Below are 21,927 nucleotides of genomic sequence, written 5' to 3'. Positions count from 1 at the left end.
GAAGTGTTAAATTTGGTGATCAACTAATCCGATTCCAACGCATATTAAGCCTCATAACAGTGGTATGGCTATTGGCTACTTGACTTTACTGTGTGCTCTTAGCATTCTTGATAAATACTATTTATCATCTTTTGACACCAAATCTATAGATGATGAAAGGGGAGTTCAAAGACTAGTGAACTTCATTTTTCTTTTGCTAATTCACAGACACGTCTATGGTTTACTAGACTGAATTTTAAGAGATAAGAGCCAACCAATGACCCATTGGTTCCAGAGGCCAAGCTTTATTATATCTAGAAACTCTGTCCTTCCAACGACTGGTACAGATTAGAACTGATTGACCGAACTTCAACGTTCATTAAGTACACGTTATTAGAGCTCAGCAAACATGAACTTAAGGTGCAGTTCAGATCAGACATAGTTAAGTAAGAAGATCCAGAAAGCATGTCAAAATCAACCCCACAGTTCAGAATTTAAGTATGACACGATAAATTCCAAATCCTATGATGTACATTCACACACAGACACCCCAAATGCAGAAAAATCAGTAAAGGCTCTTGGCCCGACACAACCCTTCAATTACAGTCACAGTTCCAGTCTCAGAACACTTGCAACACACAAAAATAAAATAAAATAAACAAAATACTCCAGATCGATGGTTAAAACAACTTAGCTCCGTGCTTCATCACCAAGTTTTGTGTTAAAACTTCTGAAGATCCTATTTCATTCAGAAATTATCTTTTCCATTCGGCTTGGATTACCTTCGCTGCAAAATCAAACACCAAGACAAGTTTTAATGTGTCAAAAGTAAATACACTTCATTTCCAGAAAATGATGCCCAGCTTTCTTTTGCTCTCTCTCTTTACTTTTTTTTTTATATAGGTAAGTATGCTACGTCTCTTTACGTTTTACCACCAAAAATAACTTCCATTAAAACTTCTTAAAAGTACTTTTCTAAAAAGAATAAAATAAATATGAAACACATTTTAAAACCACCAAAGATCCTAAGAATCAGAAACTATATTGGGAACCAAACCCATCATACCATTTCCATCTCTTGAAGACAAGAGAGATCTGTCGCTTTTATTTCCCCCTTTCCCACCTGCTTGCACTAGCCTCTGCGTCCTTGGGGATTGTGAACTGATTTTACAACTAGTCGAAGATGGCAGAGAATGGCGCCTTGTGACGTTATTTTTCTCAACCCCATCTTGTCCAAACCTTGGGGAGCCTTGAATTCTCAGCTTTGCCTTTGCAGACTCCGTTGCTTGCATATAGCTGGGCAATGTTGGACTGCTCTGTGACCCATTCTCAGTACGTTCTTGCTTTGTGGTGACAGAAGCTTTCCGGTTGGATTTCTGGTTCTCGTTTGTCAAATCTTCCTTTTGGCTCTCATCTCCATTTGTTATGGAAATGTTCTCATTTTTAACTCTGTTCTCTATTAAAATATCTGACTCAGGTGTAGCTTCCTCACCAGAATTAATTTTATCTTCACCACTCCCCTCTGTCAAATGCTTCGACACCATTGTAGCTTGATCGCCATGCGGTAAATCAGATAACTCTTTCAGCACCAACGGTTCAGGTGTTTCCACATCAGACGTTTTGGATGTATTCAAGCTTGCCTCTCTCTTCATTTTCTCACTAGAATTATTAATTCCCCGTCCTAAAACATCATGGCTCAAATTGTTCAAGGCCTTTTCCATATTCTGCTTAGGTTTATCAGTTTCAACCTCTGGCTGGACAGAGTTCTCTACCACAGGGTTATGAACCTTTCTCAAATTACGTTTGACCTTTTCAAGCTCATTTTGTGGATTCTCCTGTACCGAATCTACTGAATGGTTTGAAACTTTCTTCAAGTTACGTTTGGGTTTCTCAGATTCAGAGGTTGCCTGCACTGAGGCACTGTCCATATGTGCAACAGGAATCCTCCGGGTACTGCGCTTTGACTTGGCTAATTGAGCTTCTACGTTTTGCCCACTTCCCTGCTTTCTATTAGATTTTGTGTCTATGATTTTCTTTGGTTGAGGAACTGGTCTCCAAAAATGGGATGATGACCAGCTTTCTAACCAGTTTGAGACTGAATTTGGTTCCGAAGAATCATAATGTAGGTGCAGAGGCATGACAGTTGGTGATGAAGCAAGGAGCTAAGTTGATAAACCAAGCAGTCAGATTACCAATTCAAAAGCATACAAAACAAAGTGAGAGGAAAATTAAACAGTAATACTGCAATTGAAACTTTTATATGTTTGGGTTAGATGAATATATAAAGTCAAACTGCCAGGTCTTCCCTGTCCTATCACAGTGACATACAATAATTCTAAGATTCTTTTTTTTGATAAGTAATTCTAAGATTCTTCAAAACTGAAGTTCAATATATACTTGAAAACTGTATATGCTTCAGGTTGATTTAAAATAAGAAAATGGACATAAAAATCAATATGCATACACACACATGCTGCCATCATCCCCAATTCCAGATGTAAACAAATACATAGTTATGAACTACAAACTTCTACAAATATTCCAAGATGAAGAGGCTCAACCTATAATGAAAGTGAGAAACTTTATAGACCACAGCTTGATGTTGTAGGTTTCATCCAATCGTGTACTGGAGTCAACTATTGTTTAAGAATATATGTAGCCAAATTCTAGGGCCTGATTTATTCTTTATCTAAAAATCCATTTCTGATACAGTAGATAGATCAAAGCCTAATATCCAACATATTTTGGTTGCCTTCATACCACACTAAATTGTTCTCATGATAGCTGCATCCATTGCTAACTTAAAAGAGAGGCATAGAACAAATGTACCTACAGGCATGACATGATGCTGAACTCACCTTACGAACAAAAGCATTTGCAGAAAGCTTTGCAATTCGTGTAGAAATATCAAATTCAACAGGAACTGCAGGCCGGCTTTCCTGATAGATTGCGCAAGGAATAATAATTATAAGCAGAAGCATAATTACGGCCATTTAAAAGCAGCTAGCTTAACCATATTTACATTTACCTAGAGCCTTCTAGGCGGCCCTTGACACTATTATTTTATTTTCCATATCCACCATTGATGTATGATAATAACTTGAAACAAAAGAACAATTGAGACTTTTTATTTAAAATGATTTTTAGAACATTATTTAACATTAGCCATGAAGAAAAATTTATTCATTGGTCATCTTTATAAGTAGCAGAGATTACTGACAGCTCCAATTTTTCTACAAAAGTTAGTAAGGTACGATACACTTATCTTGATCGACCAAGGTTGATTATTTACCATATCAGTTTCTTTTTTTTTTTTTTGGGACTATGCATGTGAGTCAACACCATTTTGAATGCACCCAAGCTGCCTATCAATTAACGCTTTTACTTCAGTTTAAAATAAAAAATGCCCCCAAGCCAAAGTGCTTGAACATGGTGGAATCTTTGACCCTCCATAAACAAGGCATTTATGGTCAAATTGCAGACATATTTGTCGAAAGAAAATCCTAGCAGAAAATATGTCCCATTTGATACAAACTAATGAATGATGCCCGTAGTTACTAACTGAGTACTCGCAGAGACAGCAAAAAGAATTACCAGAGGCTTCACCAGACCGCACTTTTTATGCACTTCAAGCCCCAGATCAGAATGTCTGACCCTTCTTCCACGAACAAGAGCCTGAAACTTGACAATGCCCAGCATACAGCACAGTGTAGCAACAGCTTGCCTCCTAACCAAGTGCCCTCGAATAAGTGCCTGCAACCTTATTATGCCTTTGAGGGCCCTAAATGCACGGCGAGCCTTCACATAATATGCTCAATTAGTGCCAAAATAATTACAACTATTTTTTATTTTTTTTATAGGTAATCAAGAAGTTTTATATATAAGAAAAGAAGGCATAGCTCAAGTACACAAGGATGTATATATGAGAGGTACTTAACTAGAGTTTACAAGAAATAATTACAACTATACCAAGAAAAGATAAAATTATATAGTATCGGCATAATGGACAAATTGCATAAGCTAAAAATTATTTTCTCAAGTCAGTTTGCTGACATATAGACAAGATGAAGCAAACAAAAGGGGAGCTAATCTGTATACCATAAAACTACTGGGGAAAGAGTTTCAGCAATTAGGTGAGGCTACCTCCAGCATGGAGTCAAATATAAGATGCATGCAGGCAGTCAAACGTTTCTGGAACCACTTTGGCGAGTAAATAATGCATAAGACAAACCTCTTTAATCGGGGCCATACCTACTCCATCAAGGCTAAAAATCTAAAATGACAGAATTAGTGGGGTAAAAGAGGTGAGTAAATGAGATATACTTGCGATTCAAAGCCAAAAAGAAAGTGATTTGGAGTCCAACATGAGTGAAAAGAACGAAGAGCACTGCTGGAACTAAAATGTACCCAACATCTAACACATAAAAGTAACAAGTGTGCATCAACTATAATTTACCCTTTTTTAACTAAGTTACCCTGAAAAAACTTTTTTTATAAGTAGTTACCCTACAAAAGTAATGCAATTATTTGAAATATTTTGTTGACTAGCTAGGGTTTTCTTGAGGTGATAGCATTACGAAACTCAAGACCATTGCAGGTGTTAGAAACCTTGAACTCAATTCCACCAAAGCCCTTAAAAAAGGATGACTCAAATAGAAATAAGTGCAGCAGATTTACTTAAAATTCAATTATCCACCACAATAGTATTAATTCAGCAGACAATTACCAATGATCCACCATTACAGTTTTACTTCAATGAGAGAGAGAATTACCAGATAACCCCTAAAAGCAGCCTGTGCCTTTGTTGCAGCTTCCTCCTGCCTAATATTCTCAGGATCATGTGGTGCATATTGGGGTGTGGATCCTCGTGCATCTGTCTCTAGATTCCTGGGCAAAATTTCCCCCCCATCATGTGATGAATTTGTGACTTCCTTGTTCTCCTTTTCTACCTTCCCTTCATGTCTTCCAACAGCTCTGGAGGTAGGATATGAAACCACAGGCAGATCCAAACCCAATTTTCCTACCGATGTCTTGGCAGGAACCAAGACTTCTTTTTCACTCGTAAGTTTCTACAACAGATTTCTCGGTCAGAATATTAGGACTTATGTATAATAATTAGATAACTGAGAGAACGGTGAGATCTACAGTTGAAAAAAAAAATCATTCATAAATTTGTAATGCGCATATTAAAAGCATAACCTATCAAGAATTTGACTGGACACCGAATCCAAATTCCAAATCCAAATTCTCGGCAGGAAGATCAAAGTCTTTTCATTCAAAATATGACACTTCAGTTGTAGCACCAATTTAACATGAAACTTAGTTTGAAGCTAAAGTTCTATAAATACAGTCTTACTTTTTCTTTTAAATAATCAAATATTATATTAAAAAGAAATTCAAAAGGTGTAGCCCAAGTGTACACAGAAAGTATACAACAGAAACACCTAACTAGAAATAGAAAAGTAGGCAAGAAACCATGAAACCAGCCCATTAAATTCTAGAGGCTGCCAAAAGGAACAAGGTATTGAAAAAGAGAGTTTTAAGCTCCTCCAGCATCCGCTTGAGATCCTCAAAATCCAGTATTACTATTTGCTATGGGTTTAGAAAAAGCCCATACCAACAGAATATATGTTCTTATTATGCCACTGAATGAGGATCTGCAGTCGTATAGTTGACTTACAATGTTATAGTCCAATGCGTAAAAGTATATGTAATCTCTGTAGTAAATAGCTAAAGTATTACCTCTCTCCCTTTCGAAAGATTAGATTTGGATGACTTCTTCCCAAACAGTATGGTTTTGATCCACTTCCCAGGTGATTTTCCCATTGCAAGAAGGCCAGTACCAGAAATCACGAGAAGCTGAATCCCACTCTCTGCGTTTTCTTTATGTGAGAACAGCTTATACACACGAAATGATACATTTTAATGCTAAAAAAACATAACGCCATGCAATATCACTGAACCAAGTATGACCACCGTGTTAATTTTCGTATACATTTTTGGCGCTATTTCAATAGTTATTGGGTTAAGGCGACAACTATTTACTACGTTTTCTCAAAACAACTAAAACAAAACATAAAGAAGAGACTTTTAATAGATCCAAAGCAACTAAGCAAAGTACGTAGATCTCCTCAGCTCACCAACTAACAAACTAAGTCAAAATGATGAATAAAGAGATACTTACATCAAATAAACAAAATATCGAGTGAAATGTATCAATATGAAGAAATTACCTTTGAAATAAAAAAATACCAATTAATATTTTTTTTTCCTTTTTCCAAGCATTCTAAATCAGTAAATAGTGTTTCGACCAAACCTAAACCGAAGTGTAGTAATAATACACTGCCCTCATTACAAAGAAACCCTAGAACCCAGAAGATCGGTTCCGAGCAACAAACAAAAAATACTACGCACACAAAATCTAGACCACGAAACCGAGCACAATACCAACACAAGGAAGATCGAATCAGACCAGATCTGAAACTTACTTGACAAATGTGGCGCTTGTAGACCCCAAATCTACCATTCCTGGGAGCCAAAACGAATCAAACCATATAACAACCAAAAAAAGGGCAAATTTTGCTCAAGTTTCTGAAATAAAAATGCCAGAGACAACATATATACAAGTCGAAGAAAGTGAGTGGGAGAGGAAAAGGAAAGGGGCATGCACCATTGAGTGAGAGTGAGAGAGCTTGCAAACAAAGGAAATTCGATCTCTGAGCTCCCACCGATTTTTTTTTTTTTTTTTTTTCTCTCCTTTTTTCTGCTTTCGCTTTGCTTTTCTTTTCTTTTGTCACTCACTGTAGTGTCTCTCTCTTCAGAGCAAAAACAAAAATATACCTGAAATTTGCAAAAAACACAAAGATATTATAATTAGCAATAATAAGGTGTGGACGCGACATTTATAGAAACAGTGAGTTCTGATTTCTTGGCCGTTAATTTGAATAAGTTTTGAAACTGAACGTTCGATTTTTAAGAACCTAAGGATCGGACGGTCAACAAAGAGAGTCTGTGGTGTGAGCGAGTACGCGAGTGAGTTGTTAAGAGTAAAGGTGTGATGGGTGTCCCAAGTGCAGTTACTTCGGAAACAAGTGTCCCGGGTGTTCTTTATTCCCCAAGCATTGTGAAACTACGAAAGTACCCTCGTACCAGAAACTTTTTACCCTGAAGAGAGTGTACGGAGACTGGTCGGTATGAACCGTAGGATGGGTAGCGCGTGAGATGACAGAGGATATTTTGTGTGGGCGTGGTAGTTGACGAGAGAGTTCTTGGGGGGGGGGGGGTTGCAATTAACAGTAAGAGAGGTAAAAGCGGGGGAGAGATAGACATTAACCGTTGAAATGTTTGGAGAGTGGTTGAATTAACTGAATCCAGTTGAAATGGGTCATCTTCGTTTCCCCGATCCACCTGTCCGGGTCCATAACAATTAACACGTCTTAACTCTTAGCTAGGCCTTATCAAATGGAAGGACGAACCTTTTTTTTCACATTGTCTTCTAATTGATAAAACGGCCGGGGTTTTATTAAATTTAAAATGAAAATTTGGACAATTCTTGTATTTTATTATGTTTGAGACTCCATTCTCGTATAATTTTTTTTTTCTTATACATTGGTAAAAAAAAAATAAAAAAAAATCTCATTCATAGATCTCCTATTATAATGGAACAATTTTAGATTATATAAGTTTTGTGCACTTTTTTTTAAAAAGTAGATAAATTTGAGATCTACTTGATGAAATTATTTTTTAATGGTACACCTTACTTTTTCTCAAAGAGAATACGCAAAACTTGCATACTTTATAATTATATCTAGCATACTCGTTATAGTGTATCTAATATTCACTTGACCAAGATCAATAATACCGTGTTTTTTTTTTTATGGAAAATAGATTGCATTCATTTATGAAACTGAAGTTACAACTGTGACTGATACATACAAGGAAAAAACTCATATTACAAGCCAATTACTCACAGTTGGGGCTCCATTAGTATACAAATTCTTTTGTGATTAGTATGGTCTTAACTTCTAGAACTCTCTACAGACAAATCGTCTAAGAGACCACACTCTGTCTAAAACAAAGACTTCAAACTCCATCCTCCAGACATAGGATAAAACTTTCGCTCTATAAACAAAATGCCCAAGAGACTATTTATTTTTTATTATTAACTTAAAACAAAAGAAATAACAGAAAACGCAATTGATACATAGAAAAATAGCGAAATACAAGTTGGAAAGCTATAAATCTGCATTTTCAACCTTAGAAGAAATGAAAAAAGCAAACACAGAGACTATGGTGGAGCGTGAGGGACACACGTCACACACCACCCTAGAAGTACAGCAGATAGTCGAGTCTAGATAAACCGATGCCCTGGTCCCAAAAATGCTGCCCGTGGCGGCAGTAGAGCTCCTCTTGCGGTGGGGCATGGATGTCACGCGCATACTTTAGATCGTGCATGTGGCTCACGTGCTGCTTTGTTCAAAAAGATTCTTCGCTCATTTGAAGGATTGATGCCTTGGGAATCTTGCAATGAGATGCATGGTGGTCGTTGGGCTCCAAACAACAGATCGGCATTTTGCCCTACTTTAAAAGAAAAATACACAAAATCAAAAAATAAATAAATAAATAAATAAACTAGAGAGAAGAGGGAGGAGGGATGATGGAGGGAGGAGCCGAAGCTTTAACCCTCTTCTCTGGTTTGGGTTTTTTAAGGGGGCTGCTCTAGAGAGTAAATGGAGAGAGCAAGAGGTGTGCTAGGATTTTTTTTTTTCTTGATACAGTAAGTAGTATAGAAATACTTCATCCTTAAATGAATTTCACAAAATAGACTCATAAACTGATATAATTTGATGTAATACGTAAAATTATAAGAAAAAATTTATCTAACATATCATATCAAGGACAGACAGTTCAGTTTGTGAGATCCCTTGTAGAGTTAGCACCTCTCTAAATAGTGTAGTCAAGGGCAGACTGCAGACAGTTTAGATTTACTTTTCCTTTTTCGGTGGGGTTGGGTACTGAGTTGAGGAAGCGAAGTTTTATATGTTTTACCTATATAAAAAAAAAAATTTTATATGTTTCAATAAAATTGCAATAGGTTAGTGTTTGCCAATATTGGCAGTTTTGGCAACTATTGTGTGTATATATACTCACCAATGGCCAATGGGTGAGATACCATGGTTTCATTGAATTTTTAATAAGAAAAAAATGAAAAAAAAAACTCTAATATTATTAGTTTTTATTTTTAATGCCACTTCAATTTTTATTGCCAGCATTGCCCAGGAGGGGACGGGGCGGACTGGAGCAAGGTGGCAAGGGGTGAAGGCCCATCGCCCATTCCTAGATTGGGGAATTATGTCATGCATATTCCATCATCTTCACATTCATCCAAAATTCATCCAACTCACTCAACAAGTGAAAAATATAAGAATCAAATGGAGGTTTACAAGGAGAAGTAGGAGCAGTCACTGCAAGGGGCAAAATCTATATAATCAAATTTCAACAATATAATAAAGAAACTACGTGAATATAATCGTCATCTCTTAGAAGTCATGGCACAATCAGATTCTAATAGAGTCCTAAAGTGACATTCCATTTCACATTTCTTCTTTAGTTTGCAAAGTTCAAGTTTTATTTGAGTGTTTTTATGAACAATGGTAGATTTAAGTAATGACTTTAATTTGATGCATTTTTATCTATCATTAGAATATGTTAAGTTTCTTTTCCCAATATAGATGATTATTTGGTTTTTTATTTATGAAGAATGAAAAATTGTACAATTATACGTGATGAAATATATTTATCATTAATTCTAAAAGCATTTCCCCCTTTATGATAATAAGTATTTGTTACTAATTCTAAATCATGGCTTATAGTGACGAGATTTAATAGTTGCCAGTAGTAGACAATACTTATGAATTTAACCCATCACGTATTTCTAGACTCATTGTTATTTTATTATTTGTGATAACTAGATTTATACGGCAAAAGTAATCTTGACAACATAAATATTTCTTCACAAATAGTTTTCTATTAGTGACAACTGTTTTGCTCTCTATAATGTTCATACGTGCGATGACATTAATTGTCTAATATTAGTAAAAACCAAGTCTTTTGTCACAATTGCATTAATTTTTGCGACCATTTTGGTTTCATGGGAATTTCTGGAAACCAAGTATGAGACCTTTCATAAGATGAAAGTGTCATCACTAAATGTGGTACATTTGCAACTGTGTTTTTGTCGTTATTAATAATTTTTAACGACAATATATTTTCAATGAGTTATGAATATTTTTTTTTTTCGCAAAAATGGTGTTGTTTCACACAACTCATTTTTTTTTTTTTAAATAACCCATTTGTTGAAATGGCGCCGTTTAAGGTTATTTTCAACCCAAACGACATTCTTTCAACATATGGGTTATACTTCTTAGAGACCCCCCAAATCCCTCCCATTCTCTCACTCAAAACCCTAGCAATAGCAGTCGTCGCCCATTATCTCTACCCTTTCCGACCCCTCTGTCGCATCCCCTCCCCTTTCCAAAATCGTCGCAGTCCTTGCCTCCTAAGGTACAGTCTTGCATTTTCTTTTCTCCTAGACTAACTGCATTTTCTCATTGGCCCTATTTGCAATTTTACAATGTAGCGATTCTAGTGAATTAGTGATAAACTCATATATAAATTGTTAGATTCGTTCATCCCCATTTCTTGATTTGTGAGTCGGAATTTTTTTCTCATGGATTTCTTTGAATACTAATAGTTAACATTTTCCCATTCTTGAATTTAGGTTTCTTTCAGTGGTGGAATCTAAAAGGAAAAAAGAAACTTTTGATCTTATAGTCTCGAAAACTATACTTCTCGATTTTTTTTTCAAGTTTTTATTTTTATTTTTATTTTTTTGTAGGTTAATAATAATCTAGGTTGTAAATGGGATAAAAGTAAGAACTTGGACCAAAATGGGCTAAATGGGCCGAATGTGAAAAAACTAGCCCATTTGATAATGGTCGTACCAAACGGATTGATCGGACTGATAGTCAACGATCTAGTTTGGTCCGTATGTGAATTCAGTCTGATTCAGGGTGGAGAAACCTTAAACCGAAGGAGTTCAGTCTGGTCTCAAAAATATTCTAGGGACCGATCGGACCGGACCAAATTTACCCATAGCTACATTAGAGGAAGATGTGGGGATTATGATTAAAAAACTAAAAAAAATTATTTGTGTAGGCTCATAATGTGCAAGCCCCATTAATCTTTTGAAAAAACTAGGAACCAACTCAATTTTTTTTTTCTCAAAAAAGTTTTTCATACACGCTATGAACTTGTAATTTTTTCAAGTGGGATTTTAAGTAATGTTAAATGCAGTCATTGGTTATGCAAGCACCACACACTCATTATGAAAAGAGTGGAATATACTATTAAAAAATTTAATTTTTCATGTTGGTTTCATAAAGTAATGCTAGATAAGTAGATATAGTCATGAGTTGTGTAAGCGACACACCCCTTTTGAGAAATAGTGAATCTACTATTAAAAAATCATTATTTTTATGTTGTTTCCATAAAGTAAATTATTATTAAAAAATTAATATTCAAAATTTTCATTCCATAATTATTACTCTAATATAACAATCAATACAATTCTTACAAACTTAAAAATAAAATACAAAAATCAATATAACTTTTATAAACTTGAAAAAACTATATTAAAAAATTATATTTAAACAACTTTTAAACTTTATTTATTCAAAATTTTACAAACTTCAGTACAATAGTTATGGTATTCAATTTTTTCTCTCATTTTTTAAAATCTGATAAAATATCTTCATTCGTACTATTTCACTAATATTTATAAAATTAGAAAGCTTTGAAAACAAAAGTAAACAAATCCCCCCCCCCCCCCAAAAAAAAAAAAAAAAGCACAAAAAGCTGTCTTAGAAAGTTCTACTCATAAAGGAAAACATCCCAATCTCTCGTCAGATGAAGGGCACCCAAAACTTCTATCGAGAGCAACACAACATTCCACAACAATTGATGTGTAGTTGTATCATGGGCTGAATTATTGTCAAAGAAACCATTGTTACTTTGTTAAACTTCAACGGCACTTTTCCCTTACCTCTTCCACGGACCACACCCAAGTCATTAATCCTTCTCTGATAATTAGTTGACATTGAGCAAATTAATATATTTTGAAGACGGTGTTACTCTTTAGAAAATGAGTTGGGCTGGGCCTAAAATTTAAGGTTTTGGATTGGGCCTTTATGCTATAATAATTAATATATATAATTAATAAAAGTCGGGAATTGAAACGGAGGTTTGTCAGAGTTTGAGCTGTATTTCCCTTTCTTTCCCCGACATGTCAGGGAAACTTCTTGGGATCTTTTGAGTAATGAGTCCGCAAGAAACTTCTATGTTGAAGCAAAGTCCACATGAACAATTCAATGTAAAAGTGATCCATAAATTCTATTTCATATTAGCATAACAACACGTGACACAGCAATTCATATTCAAATACAAATAAAACTTCCCAAACAATTACGATTGGAAGACATGAAATACAAGATAGAAGTTGATAGGTTTGCACAAATGTTTCTTGGGTGGCAATGTCGTTTTCCATCAAACAGCCTCACGACTGCCCTACCACCATTGCCCCTTCGAGTTTAGTCTGCTGTCCAGCTCTGCTCCACAATTTCCCTCACTCTACGATTGTACTCGCGCTTGTTCTCGCTAAACATCCGAGCAGCTTCTGAATTTGCAGGAGAGTTGGGGTTGGGGTCACACAGCAGTGACTGCAATAACAGGATGATATCTCTTATCATTCTATACAACGTTCTTGGCAGAAGCTTTCATTAGGTGAACTTCTAATCACTATTTTAATCTTTCAACCAGAAATGCGAAATCATTTTTTTTTTTTTTTTACATATACGAATTGAATTTAGTGAGCATAAAAATATTGAAATATACATGTAGCAAGATCCCAAAGGCATATGCAACACTGACAGGGTAAAAGTCAATTATGTCCACGGTTGTCATTGCTGTGATTGCAGCCCAAGATAGTGGCACAAGCAATGCTATATTTCTAACCATTCAACAATTTTGACACATTTTTCTAATAAGTAATAGTGCATAATGGTTCCAGGAACAAGGAGACAAGTTAGCAACTCTGCTTAAATCTCATATTGCATTTTAGCTTAGTTGTGTATGACTGGCCAATATTATTTTATTACAATGCAGTCTTTTGCAGCCTTATCCAAATAACACAGATTTTTTCTTTATTTTTTAAAGATGTGTTCATCAATGTTTTACGTGAAACTAGCTGGAAAATTACATTACTAAAGACTTCAAAAAGATATGGCAGGAAATGACATGACAAGCAATTACTACACGGTATCATCAATGTCGTGGATATCTAAAAAGAATATAGGGACTCGCCAAATATGACATTCAGACACACATTCAGGCAAGCATCTAAGGATTAACACGGGTCGTTCCATTATTTATTTGCCTTGCATAAGAGAAGAATGGTTACGAATAAGAATTTTTCTATCTTTAAGTCAGTGGGTAGAACACACTAACCACATTATTTAAATAGTAAAATTTAAATTGTTTCCCTTGCACCCTCCTAGTCAGGGTTGTTTTTGTATATACTGGGCTAGGCTTATTCTTGGAGTAATATACCTTATTTACGTATCAAAAACAAATTTGGGGCCGCACATGTAACCATGGTCTCACAGGGGGAACATGCCCATCAATAGAGATCCCTCCCTATACAGGCTCTAATCCTTAAACACTATACTTGCCCCTCCTCCAAAGTTTTTCAAATTTTAAGTGACTTCTGCAAATTAATAAGACAAGAGTGGACTAGGGCAAATAGGCTAATTCAGTAAGTACCCTATCTTTTATCAGCCAAAACACAAGTTTCCTTTAATAATTACATTTCTTGGGTAATCAGAGTTTAACCAAAGTTATTTTCAAAGGGGGGATAAAAGCTTAACCCAAGTCCAAGTTCAAATATTACCCAAGATTGCATTCATCTTTCCATGAAGAAATTGATTCCTAAATGATGCTTATATTTCTAATGATCCAAACGGCCTAGATCTAGAAGGCCGACGAGTATTAGATAGATTTTAGTATTATCTTTTATTTCTTAGCCTCAGAATAGGCAGTACATACCAGGATAATCAACAGTATTTCTAAACAATATCAATGGGACAGATTCAAATTCGCGAGAACCAAAATGTGTGACGCAAGAGAAAAATATAATGCACGATATAGAAAGATCCACGGAAAGCTATACTATGACAGTGGGCAACAAAAAGCAGTCTGTAAAAACAGATGATGTTGTCACTAAATGTCTTATTTTGTAATTGGTCATGAAATGGGGCACTATAAAAAAGGGCTAACAGTACAGTACCATGGTTTTGGTCAGGAACCCCAAAAAAGGACCAAATTACAGTTCATTTTTTGAACAATTACTTGGAACAGTGATAAAAATAAATGGGTACTCAACATGCAAAGTACAGGACACGGGAATGGAATACCTGTTTGACATGACAAAAGCTGGAAAGTTTTTCTACTGGAGGTGCAGAAAAAGGAACAAGTACAAGTCAATTTCATAAACTTGGACAGGGTGATATGCTTTCACTTTGACAGAAAGTTGAACTGATCAATTGAAGAAGGTAGCCTGTCATACTGTTGAGGGTTGTGCCAAAGGAGGGTCCTAGAAAGGTTTTTGGACATGGTTCTAAAATTCAACACAAATTTACAAAGATGCATTTACAAAGTACATAAAAACTTTAAATAAAGCAGAGTTTGGTTTTTTTGGGGTGATAGTGGAAAAGTTGACAGATTATTCACCCCTACTGCCGCTCTACTGCGGCTATACACATAGTGGACACAAAGAACCTACAAATCTTGCTTGCTCAACTAGCTGGCTGCCAAGAGACATCTTGTAAATCAAAGAGAATATCATGATGTATGAAATATATGCATTTGATTCACTTACTTATATGAAATGATCAACAATTCTACCAACACAAAATAAAAACATTTTATCATACCTGGATAGACGTGAGTATAGCAGCCACATCATATATAGGACTCCACTGATTTTGTAAAATATCCAGACAAATACTTCCATCAGCATAAACTAACAAAAATAAAGTTGCAGTCAGAAACCATAGTTGGGGTAAGATTCCATACATGATAAGATAGTTCTTTATCCAACTTACTATTTGGATGAAACATCCGAGAAACAAATCGTACTGTTGGTGGTTTGTTTGGGTAATCCTCTGTGAACTGCAAAGTCAACTTGAACGTGCCTGGATAACTCAAATGAAAATTCTTTTATGAAGATTTATGTTGTTAAGATAATGTTAAGAAACACAAGCGTAGCCATTTATCAGTTAATGGGAGGGAGTAAAAAACTCAATACATGCATCCACATACACAAAATCTACACCTCCTGCCCCCTAAAAATATAAATCAGAAACCCAATTAGAGGTGATCTCGTTCTATAAGAGATCATACGGAGGATTCCAAATGATTAGGATGGAATGCAACTAGCCTTCACTTATTCAATATGATTAAGCTAATAAGAAATACCGAATTAGTTTCATCTTATTCCAATTTTGCTTGCACACTCGTATCCAAAACCCAACTTTTAGTATCAAACATGCAGGGCATGGTACCAGCAGAAAGAGAACATTTCCACAGGTCAAAAAATACATTTATTGGGTCCAAATCACCATAATGCCACAAAAGTTTGCACCTCAACACCTCAATAAATGGAGCAACCAGCTCTTACATGCTGCTGCTCAATAAACTAGACATATTTGCATCATCTTTAGGGACTAGGGAATGGAATGGAATGGAAAAAATATAATTTGTTAGCATATTCTATTCCTTCCCAAATGGGAATGGAACGAGTATTTCCTTATTTGGATGTTTAATTAAGAGGGAATGGAATGGGTGGAAGAAAACTCCCATTCCCTCCAGTTCCCTCATAATCTCAGTTTTTCATTCCCTCCAAAATTGGGAGGAATGAGAGGGAATGGAAGAAGAGTTAATACCTCCATTATGTTTTGTTAAAATACTAAATTACCCTTCTTTTTCATTTTCACACGTAGATTCTCATTTATTTTTCTTCTAATACTCTCTTTACTTGTCCCGTTTATAAATACTCAGTTTTGATAGTTTAAAGTGAATAAGATACTTCAAATAGATCCAAAGTAAATTTTCTTATTTATTTGCAAAATAATTCAATATTTTTTTCATTGGCACCGGGTGTCCAAAAACAATGTCCCGACTAATCCCGGGGTGCACAGGCCCTCGATAAGCAGTTTCCCGCAAGTGCATATTGAAATAGTTATTAAGTAAAAATTATATTTGAAAGTCCCTTTCTAAAATTATTAGGTGAAAATAATATCAAAATTTCATCTCAATAAAGTACAATTTATAAATTAGAAAATGAAATTCAAGAAAAGGGCATAACGCTAATATTGTTACAAATGATTCATTTACATTCATTTTTATCATATACTTCTAAATAAGGTTATTTACTTTCCATTGCTTTCCCTTCCTTCTTATAAAGCATCCAAACAAGAATGATTTTATTCATTCCATTCCTTTCCTTTCCATTCTTTTCTGTTTCATTCATTTTATTAGAAACCATTCATGTACAGAAAACATGTAAATTTATGCATATTACAGACAAGCTTTTGTAAACAATGAAACCAGTACCTTAAAATAAAATTCCAAAAAAGAATGATCACACTGGAGAATATCATTTTATCTCAACAGGCAGCACAGAAAGGAACACGACCATATTCCATGTGCAGGAATATGAAACCATTTTGAAATCCCCCAAATATGAAACCATTCCACCATGTAAAATGCTGGTTTCAGAATATGGAATGTAGTAAAAATGACCAAATTAATAATGGCAAATAGAAAAAGGATCATGCATCAAAGTCTTGCATTGATCTTAACCAAAGAGAGAGTAAATAGGACATACAGCATCCATTTCTATAGCATGTTGAAGCAAGTAGGAAATATATCAAATAAATTAAACATAATCCATTGGATAGTTCCTTAATTTTTTTTTATAAGTAATCCATTTAAAGTTTATACCAATTAATTCAATAAAATTTTCAGTGCAAGGATTGACTCACCTCCATCCCAAGGAGTATCATCAGGACTGCAATCCAAACCAGACAAGAAACCAGAAATGGCTTATCCAACTGAACTTAAGACAAACTTGAAAAATGAAAGGAAACAGTTTAACAACAAACAAAAATCACAAGAACATATCTTTATGCACTGTATCCGCAACTTACCCGAAAATAACAGCATTCCAAAGCATTATATTGTTGTCTTGGGGTGCCCCACTGATGCCTGCAGGTGGATCTTGTTGCAACCTCTTAAAATCTCTCATCAGCCTTTTCCTTGCTGGAGTCGACATTGTCACCAACTATTATTCCTGCCATTCACCAACCGGAAAAGAAAATTAAAAAGCAAATAAATATATAGACTCAATGGGGTACAAGTCTATCAAACACTAAGGGCGCATTATGTGGAAAAGAATGACACTTTATTTTTATTTTCTAACAGCCACATTTATGAAAATGCTTTTGTACATGAATATTAAAAATAACACATCAAGGCAACCCAAATTCCATGGAACAGCAACGACCAAACGCGTTCCAATTATTATACAAAACGAAAATTGATACCAAAGTTTTATTTATGAAATTGCACGAGTTCCCAAAGATATAAAGATTTGAAATCAAGTTGCACACACGAGGAACATAGCGTACAAACACCCCGTAAAGGACCTTGATTGTACAAAGCTCCAAAAATTCAGAGTTTTTACTTCAATTCAGGAAATCGTTTAGCTCTATATATTCAAAATCAAAGCTAATAAAATCCCTTCACAACTCCGGTGATAAAGCTTCCCAAATCTGTACAGGAGAATCCCAATACGAAATCAACGAAACGGTCCACGAAGATATTAGGGTTTTGATCTTCATGGAACACGAAACTCGGATCCTTCTCTCCCCGTGAGCCTCATCATCCACCACAACAACCACTTGGAAAACGAAATTAAAGTAAACGAGACAGAAATTCGTAGCAAATAACAAATAAATTAAAAAAAAAAAAATCTGTAAAGTTTGTCTCAACTGGAAGCCGATGCGAAGAGAAGCCTTGATTCTTCAAAAGCTCCGGTCTCAGGGAGCAAAAGCTAGGGCTTGGAAGAGAAGAGCACAAAGTAGAATCAGAAATTTGGGAACCAGATCAGATCCAACCCATGGAAGGATGCAGAGAGAGAAAGAGAGAGAGAGACAGAGAGAGAGAGATTGTTATAGGAGAAACTGGGATGTAGGTGGGTTTGGTCTAGTCAGATCGTCCCCACTGGCTCTGGCCCACTTATGGGTTCTTACTTCTTAGCCGGCGTGTCTCCGTGTGTCTTACGTGTATTCTTTCTACATTCATAGGCTGCGTACGTACGCCCGATTGATCCGCTAACTTCGGAAGAAAATCATTGAGATAATTTGATAAACTGAAATGTGCACGACACATTTCTCTTTAATAATTTATAATAAAGGAAATTTTATAATATAACGTGTTAAGTAATATTAATTTATAAATTTATTTTTCTCGTATCTCTCTTTATAAAGAGTCCGTCTACATACAGTTTTCATTTGAGGACTGTCCACGCAGGCTTGACATTTTTGTCCTTAAAATTTCTTTGAATTACAATAATGCCACTGATGTATACAATACGAATTGTTTCTCTGAAATCGACTGAAAAATTTCCCTGCCTCGTCTCTTCAATTCTTATCCTACAAAGTACCAATGGTCAAGTCCTTCACCACCGTTGGCCTCTTCCACCATCGTCGGCTTCCTCGTGCATAGGCTTTTTCCCTATCCGTCGGAAAACAGTTTGATTTTTTCTTCATTTCTGGGCTGCAACATTTTAAATGATAACAATTTGATTTTTCTTTTCTTCATTTCTAGCATACTTATAGTTTAGAAAACAAGTGAGCGAGTTTTTTCCAAAGAGCCTAAAAGTAAATACTTGGTGGGCAAAACAAAAACCCACCATCCAGTTGTCTTCCTTTCACTCCCCTCACCCTCATTTTCCAGGCAACCAACCAGAAATTTAAAGAGAACATAAATAACACAGTGATTCCATCGAAATCGTTACTTTGCAAACTGAGGAAGGGGCCGACGCCGATTGTGTAACCATAAACCGAGCAAACGAATTATTTACATTTTTGTTAGTTTCTTTTCTCCACGCAATCTTATAAATCGATTGCGTAGCCATAAACCCAACGAATGCAAAGAAACGGACTAGAAACAAAAAAAAAAAAAACAACAATTAAACCTAACAAAAGCAGCAACTACAAGTAACAATAATAACGAAAACTAGAAAAAAAAACACAGAGCAATTAATACCAAATTTCAACATATAAGCTAACAGATATACCGTGTAAATCAAATAATTCTTCATAAAATAGAAAATTTACGAGTAATCGAGAATGATCTGATAAATCAATTTCAAATAGAGAGAGAGAGAGAGAGAGAGAGAGAGAGAGAGAGAGAGAGAGAGAGAGAGATCTAGGAAGGGGACCACGGCTACAAGCTAAGGAAGGGGACGACCGTCTCAAGTTGACGAAGGGCTCAGATGGATCTCGCACTGAGGAAGGGGGAAAGAGATGGACATCTGCCAAAACAATGCGTTTTTTTGTTTAATGAAACACATTGTTTCGCGTGCGCATTTGGGTACTGCAAACAGAATTCCTCTTTTATAAGTAGGTTAGTTTTTAAATTTTCTTTTACAAGAAAATAAGATATAATCTAAATATTATGAAAGGTATCATATTTATAAAATAAAATAAAAATAATATAATAATGTGGTATATAGCATTATTTTTTAATAATATGTTAGAATGCCTGATTATGAAACAACTGAGTTCGAATCCCGCACTTCTATATAAAAACAAATATATATGTCATTAAGCTTTTAGGGTCTAGATCAATAAGTGAATTAAATAAATAAAATGAGTTTCATAATATTTATTAAAAAATTAATATTATCTAAAAAAACTCGTTCAAACAATAATAAATATTGTAAAATTTATTTTATATGTCTATCTCTTTTCTATTTTAAATTTTAGAGTTCACAATTAAATCTTAGTAAATCTCTATCTTTTTTTTTTAATTACCAAAAGCTTTATGTATGTCATATTATGAAGAATATTATGAATATTACGAAGAATATGATGCAAAGATTTTTGTGAAATCAACAAACTCGATCAGACTTCAAATAGGAAAAATATTTACATCATCATACTATTTATCACACACTCAACACACTTAGTATATTAAGTTAAAAAAAAAATTAAATACATGATATGTAGAGAATGTAGACTGATACATAGAATTACTCCTCCAAATATATACATGCATGAACCGGAATATTAATTTGGAAAAGGCGAAAAGTCAAGGAAATTCATAGCTAGCTAGCTAGCTAGAATTGGTTGTGCGTCGTGACGGCCATGCAGAATCAACAGGAAATATCCTTAGCTATGGGATTGTCCAGTAATAAAATTAGGAAAATACTATTTTGGTATTTAAATTTGATACCTTATTTTAACACTTTTTTAATTTTTATTTTTAATTTTTAATTTTTTAATTTAATGATCAAAGAAGTAACTATTAATATATTGATATTTTTTTTTTATATTTTTTTAAAAATATTTTAAAAGGATAAAAAATATAAATTAAAAAAATAAAAATACTAATTTAACCTAACGGTTAATTTGAGCGGTGTTACTCAAACAACAGAGTAGCACAGCTCACAGACTTGCACAGCTCATAAAATTATGTATCAATTATTAGTGTATGCGGCAAATTAAGTAGTACTGTAATTTCCCAACATAAATACTCTATATATAATGAAAGTAAGAAAGGCCAGCTTGGTGAGAGAGCTGGGCGTGGTGGCCAGGTACGCTAGTTATCAAGTCATAGAGACTCCTGACCGATAAGTACCTGTCTCCCTTAAAAAAAATCCATTGCTTAATATGGATTTATTGCGCAATATGCTGATGACTTACCGCTAGGAATTGCAGGCGTCATATATATTTATATGAGAAATGATATTTACAGTTATGAATGTACAAGTATTGTACAGTCGTTTTGAAAAAAATGAATAAATATGAGATCCACAAGAAAATAAGTTAATTTTTTAATAATAGATCTCACTCTTTTTCAAAGCGACTGCATGATATTTAGACATTCTACGATTATATGTATCATTATTCTATATATATATATATATATATATATATATATATATATATATGGCCAACTTCCTATATATATACAATCCGGCATGAGCGGCCTTTGGGTAGGCTTTGCAGATACAACAACAATACTTGCATAGATTCCTCCGTACAGTCATCATTCGGCCAGTCCCTCCGAGAGATGGGATTGATGGCTCCTCTATAATTTTTGTGAGAGCTAGAGATCAAGCGTTTACAGGCAAATCAGTACTAGTGTATCCTCCATGCATACAAGTGCATGATTTGCCATGCACTTATGCTCCGCCATGCATGCATCCGTTTTGAAGAAATTTATGAATCCAACTCATCTAATAAAATCAATTATATAAGAGAGAATTGTTGATTCCTTATAAATATATCTAAGACCTTGTCCACAAGTCATGTGAGATTATTCCTCAATACTTTCCCTCAAGTGCAAACCAGTATTTTTCCTGGTTCTTGTCACGGAATAAGTAGTGTGAGCCTCAATTCATCATGTAACAGGCTTTGATACCATGAAGAAATTCATGGACCTAACTCATATTATAAAACTGGTTCTACAAGAAATGATTGTTCATTCCTTATAAATATGCACAAGACCTTATCTACAGGTAATGTGAGATTATTTCTCAAC

General features: G+C 34.8%; 2 protein-coding genes across 2 annotated transcripts; both read right to left on the bottom strand.

Moving 5' to 3' along the window:
* Positions 1 to 421: 421 nt before the first annotated feature.
* On the bottom strand, positions 422 to 6,817 carry LOC108999227 (protein IQ-DOMAIN 31-like). Its single transcript, XM_018976070.2, has 8 exons — positions 6,650 to 6,817; positions 6,468 to 6,507; positions 5,722 to 5,852; positions 4,752 to 5,048; positions 3,574 to 3,777; positions 2,838 to 2,918; positions 1,046 to 2,141; positions 422 to 766 (listed from the first exon to the last, which is right to left on the bottom strand). Exons 3-8 carry the CDS (start codon positions 5,803 to 5,805, stop codon positions 735 to 737), a joined length of 1,794 nt encoding a protein of 597 aa, XP_018831615.1. The 5' UTR covers positions 5,806 to 5,852; positions 6,468 to 6,507; positions 6,650 to 6,817; the 3' UTR covers positions 422 to 734.
* A 5,586-nt stretch (positions 6,818 to 12,403) lies between these two features.
* Positions 12,404 to 18,523, bottom strand: LOC108999226 (ubiquitin-conjugating enzyme E2 2). Its single transcript, XM_018976069.2, has 6 exons — positions 18,148 to 18,523; positions 17,304 to 17,446; positions 17,139 to 17,164; positions 15,198 to 15,287; positions 15,027 to 15,115; positions 12,404 to 12,755 (listed from the first exon to the last, which is right to left on the bottom strand). The coding sequence occupies exons 2-6, from the start codon at positions 17,426 to 17,428 to the stop codon at positions 12,627 to 12,629; spliced, it is 459 nt and encodes a 152-aa protein (XP_018831614.1). The 5' UTR covers positions 17,429 to 17,446; positions 18,148 to 18,523; the 3' UTR covers positions 12,404 to 12,626.
* Positions 18,524 to 21,927: the final 3,404 nt, after the last annotated feature.

This window comes from Juglans regia, chromosome 2 (assembly GCF_001411555.2).
Source record: "Juglans regia cultivar Chandler chromosome 2, Walnut 2.0, whole genome shotgun sequence".
Classification (NCBI taxonomy): domain Eukaryota; kingdom Viridiplantae; phylum Streptophyta; class Magnoliopsida; order Fagales; family Juglandaceae; genus Juglans; species Juglans regia.
This window is presented reverse-complemented; position numbering and strand designations above follow the sequence as displayed.

Excerpts from the sequence above, each read along its gene's own strand:
- LOC108999226 (XM_018976069.2), bottom strand. The coding sequence starts at position 17,428 with ATGTCGACTCCAGCAAGGAAAAGGCTGATGAGAGATTTTAAGAGGTTG. Across the intron at positions 17,165-17,303 it reads TGGAATGCTGTTATTTTCGG|TCCTGATGATACTCCTTGGG; the intron begins GTAAGTTGCGGA and ends TTTGGATTGCAG. Across the intron at positions 15,116-15,197 it reads TCGGATGTTTCATCCAAATA|TTTATGCTGATGGAAGTATT; the intron begins GTAAGTTGGATA and ends TATTTTTGTTAG.
- LOC108999227 (XM_018976070.2), bottom strand. The coding sequence starts at position 5,805 with ATGGGAAAATCACCTGGGAAGTGGATCAAAACCATACTGTTTGGGAAG. Across the intron at positions 5,049-5,721 it reads ATCTTTCGAAAGGGAGAGAG|AAACTTACGAGTGAAAAAGA; the intron begins GTAATACTTTAG and ends AATCTGTTGTAG. Across the intron at positions 3,778-4,751 it reads CTGCTTTTAGGGGTTATCTG|GCTCGCCGTGCATTTAGGGC; the intron begins GTAATTCTCTCT and ends TATTATGTGAAG.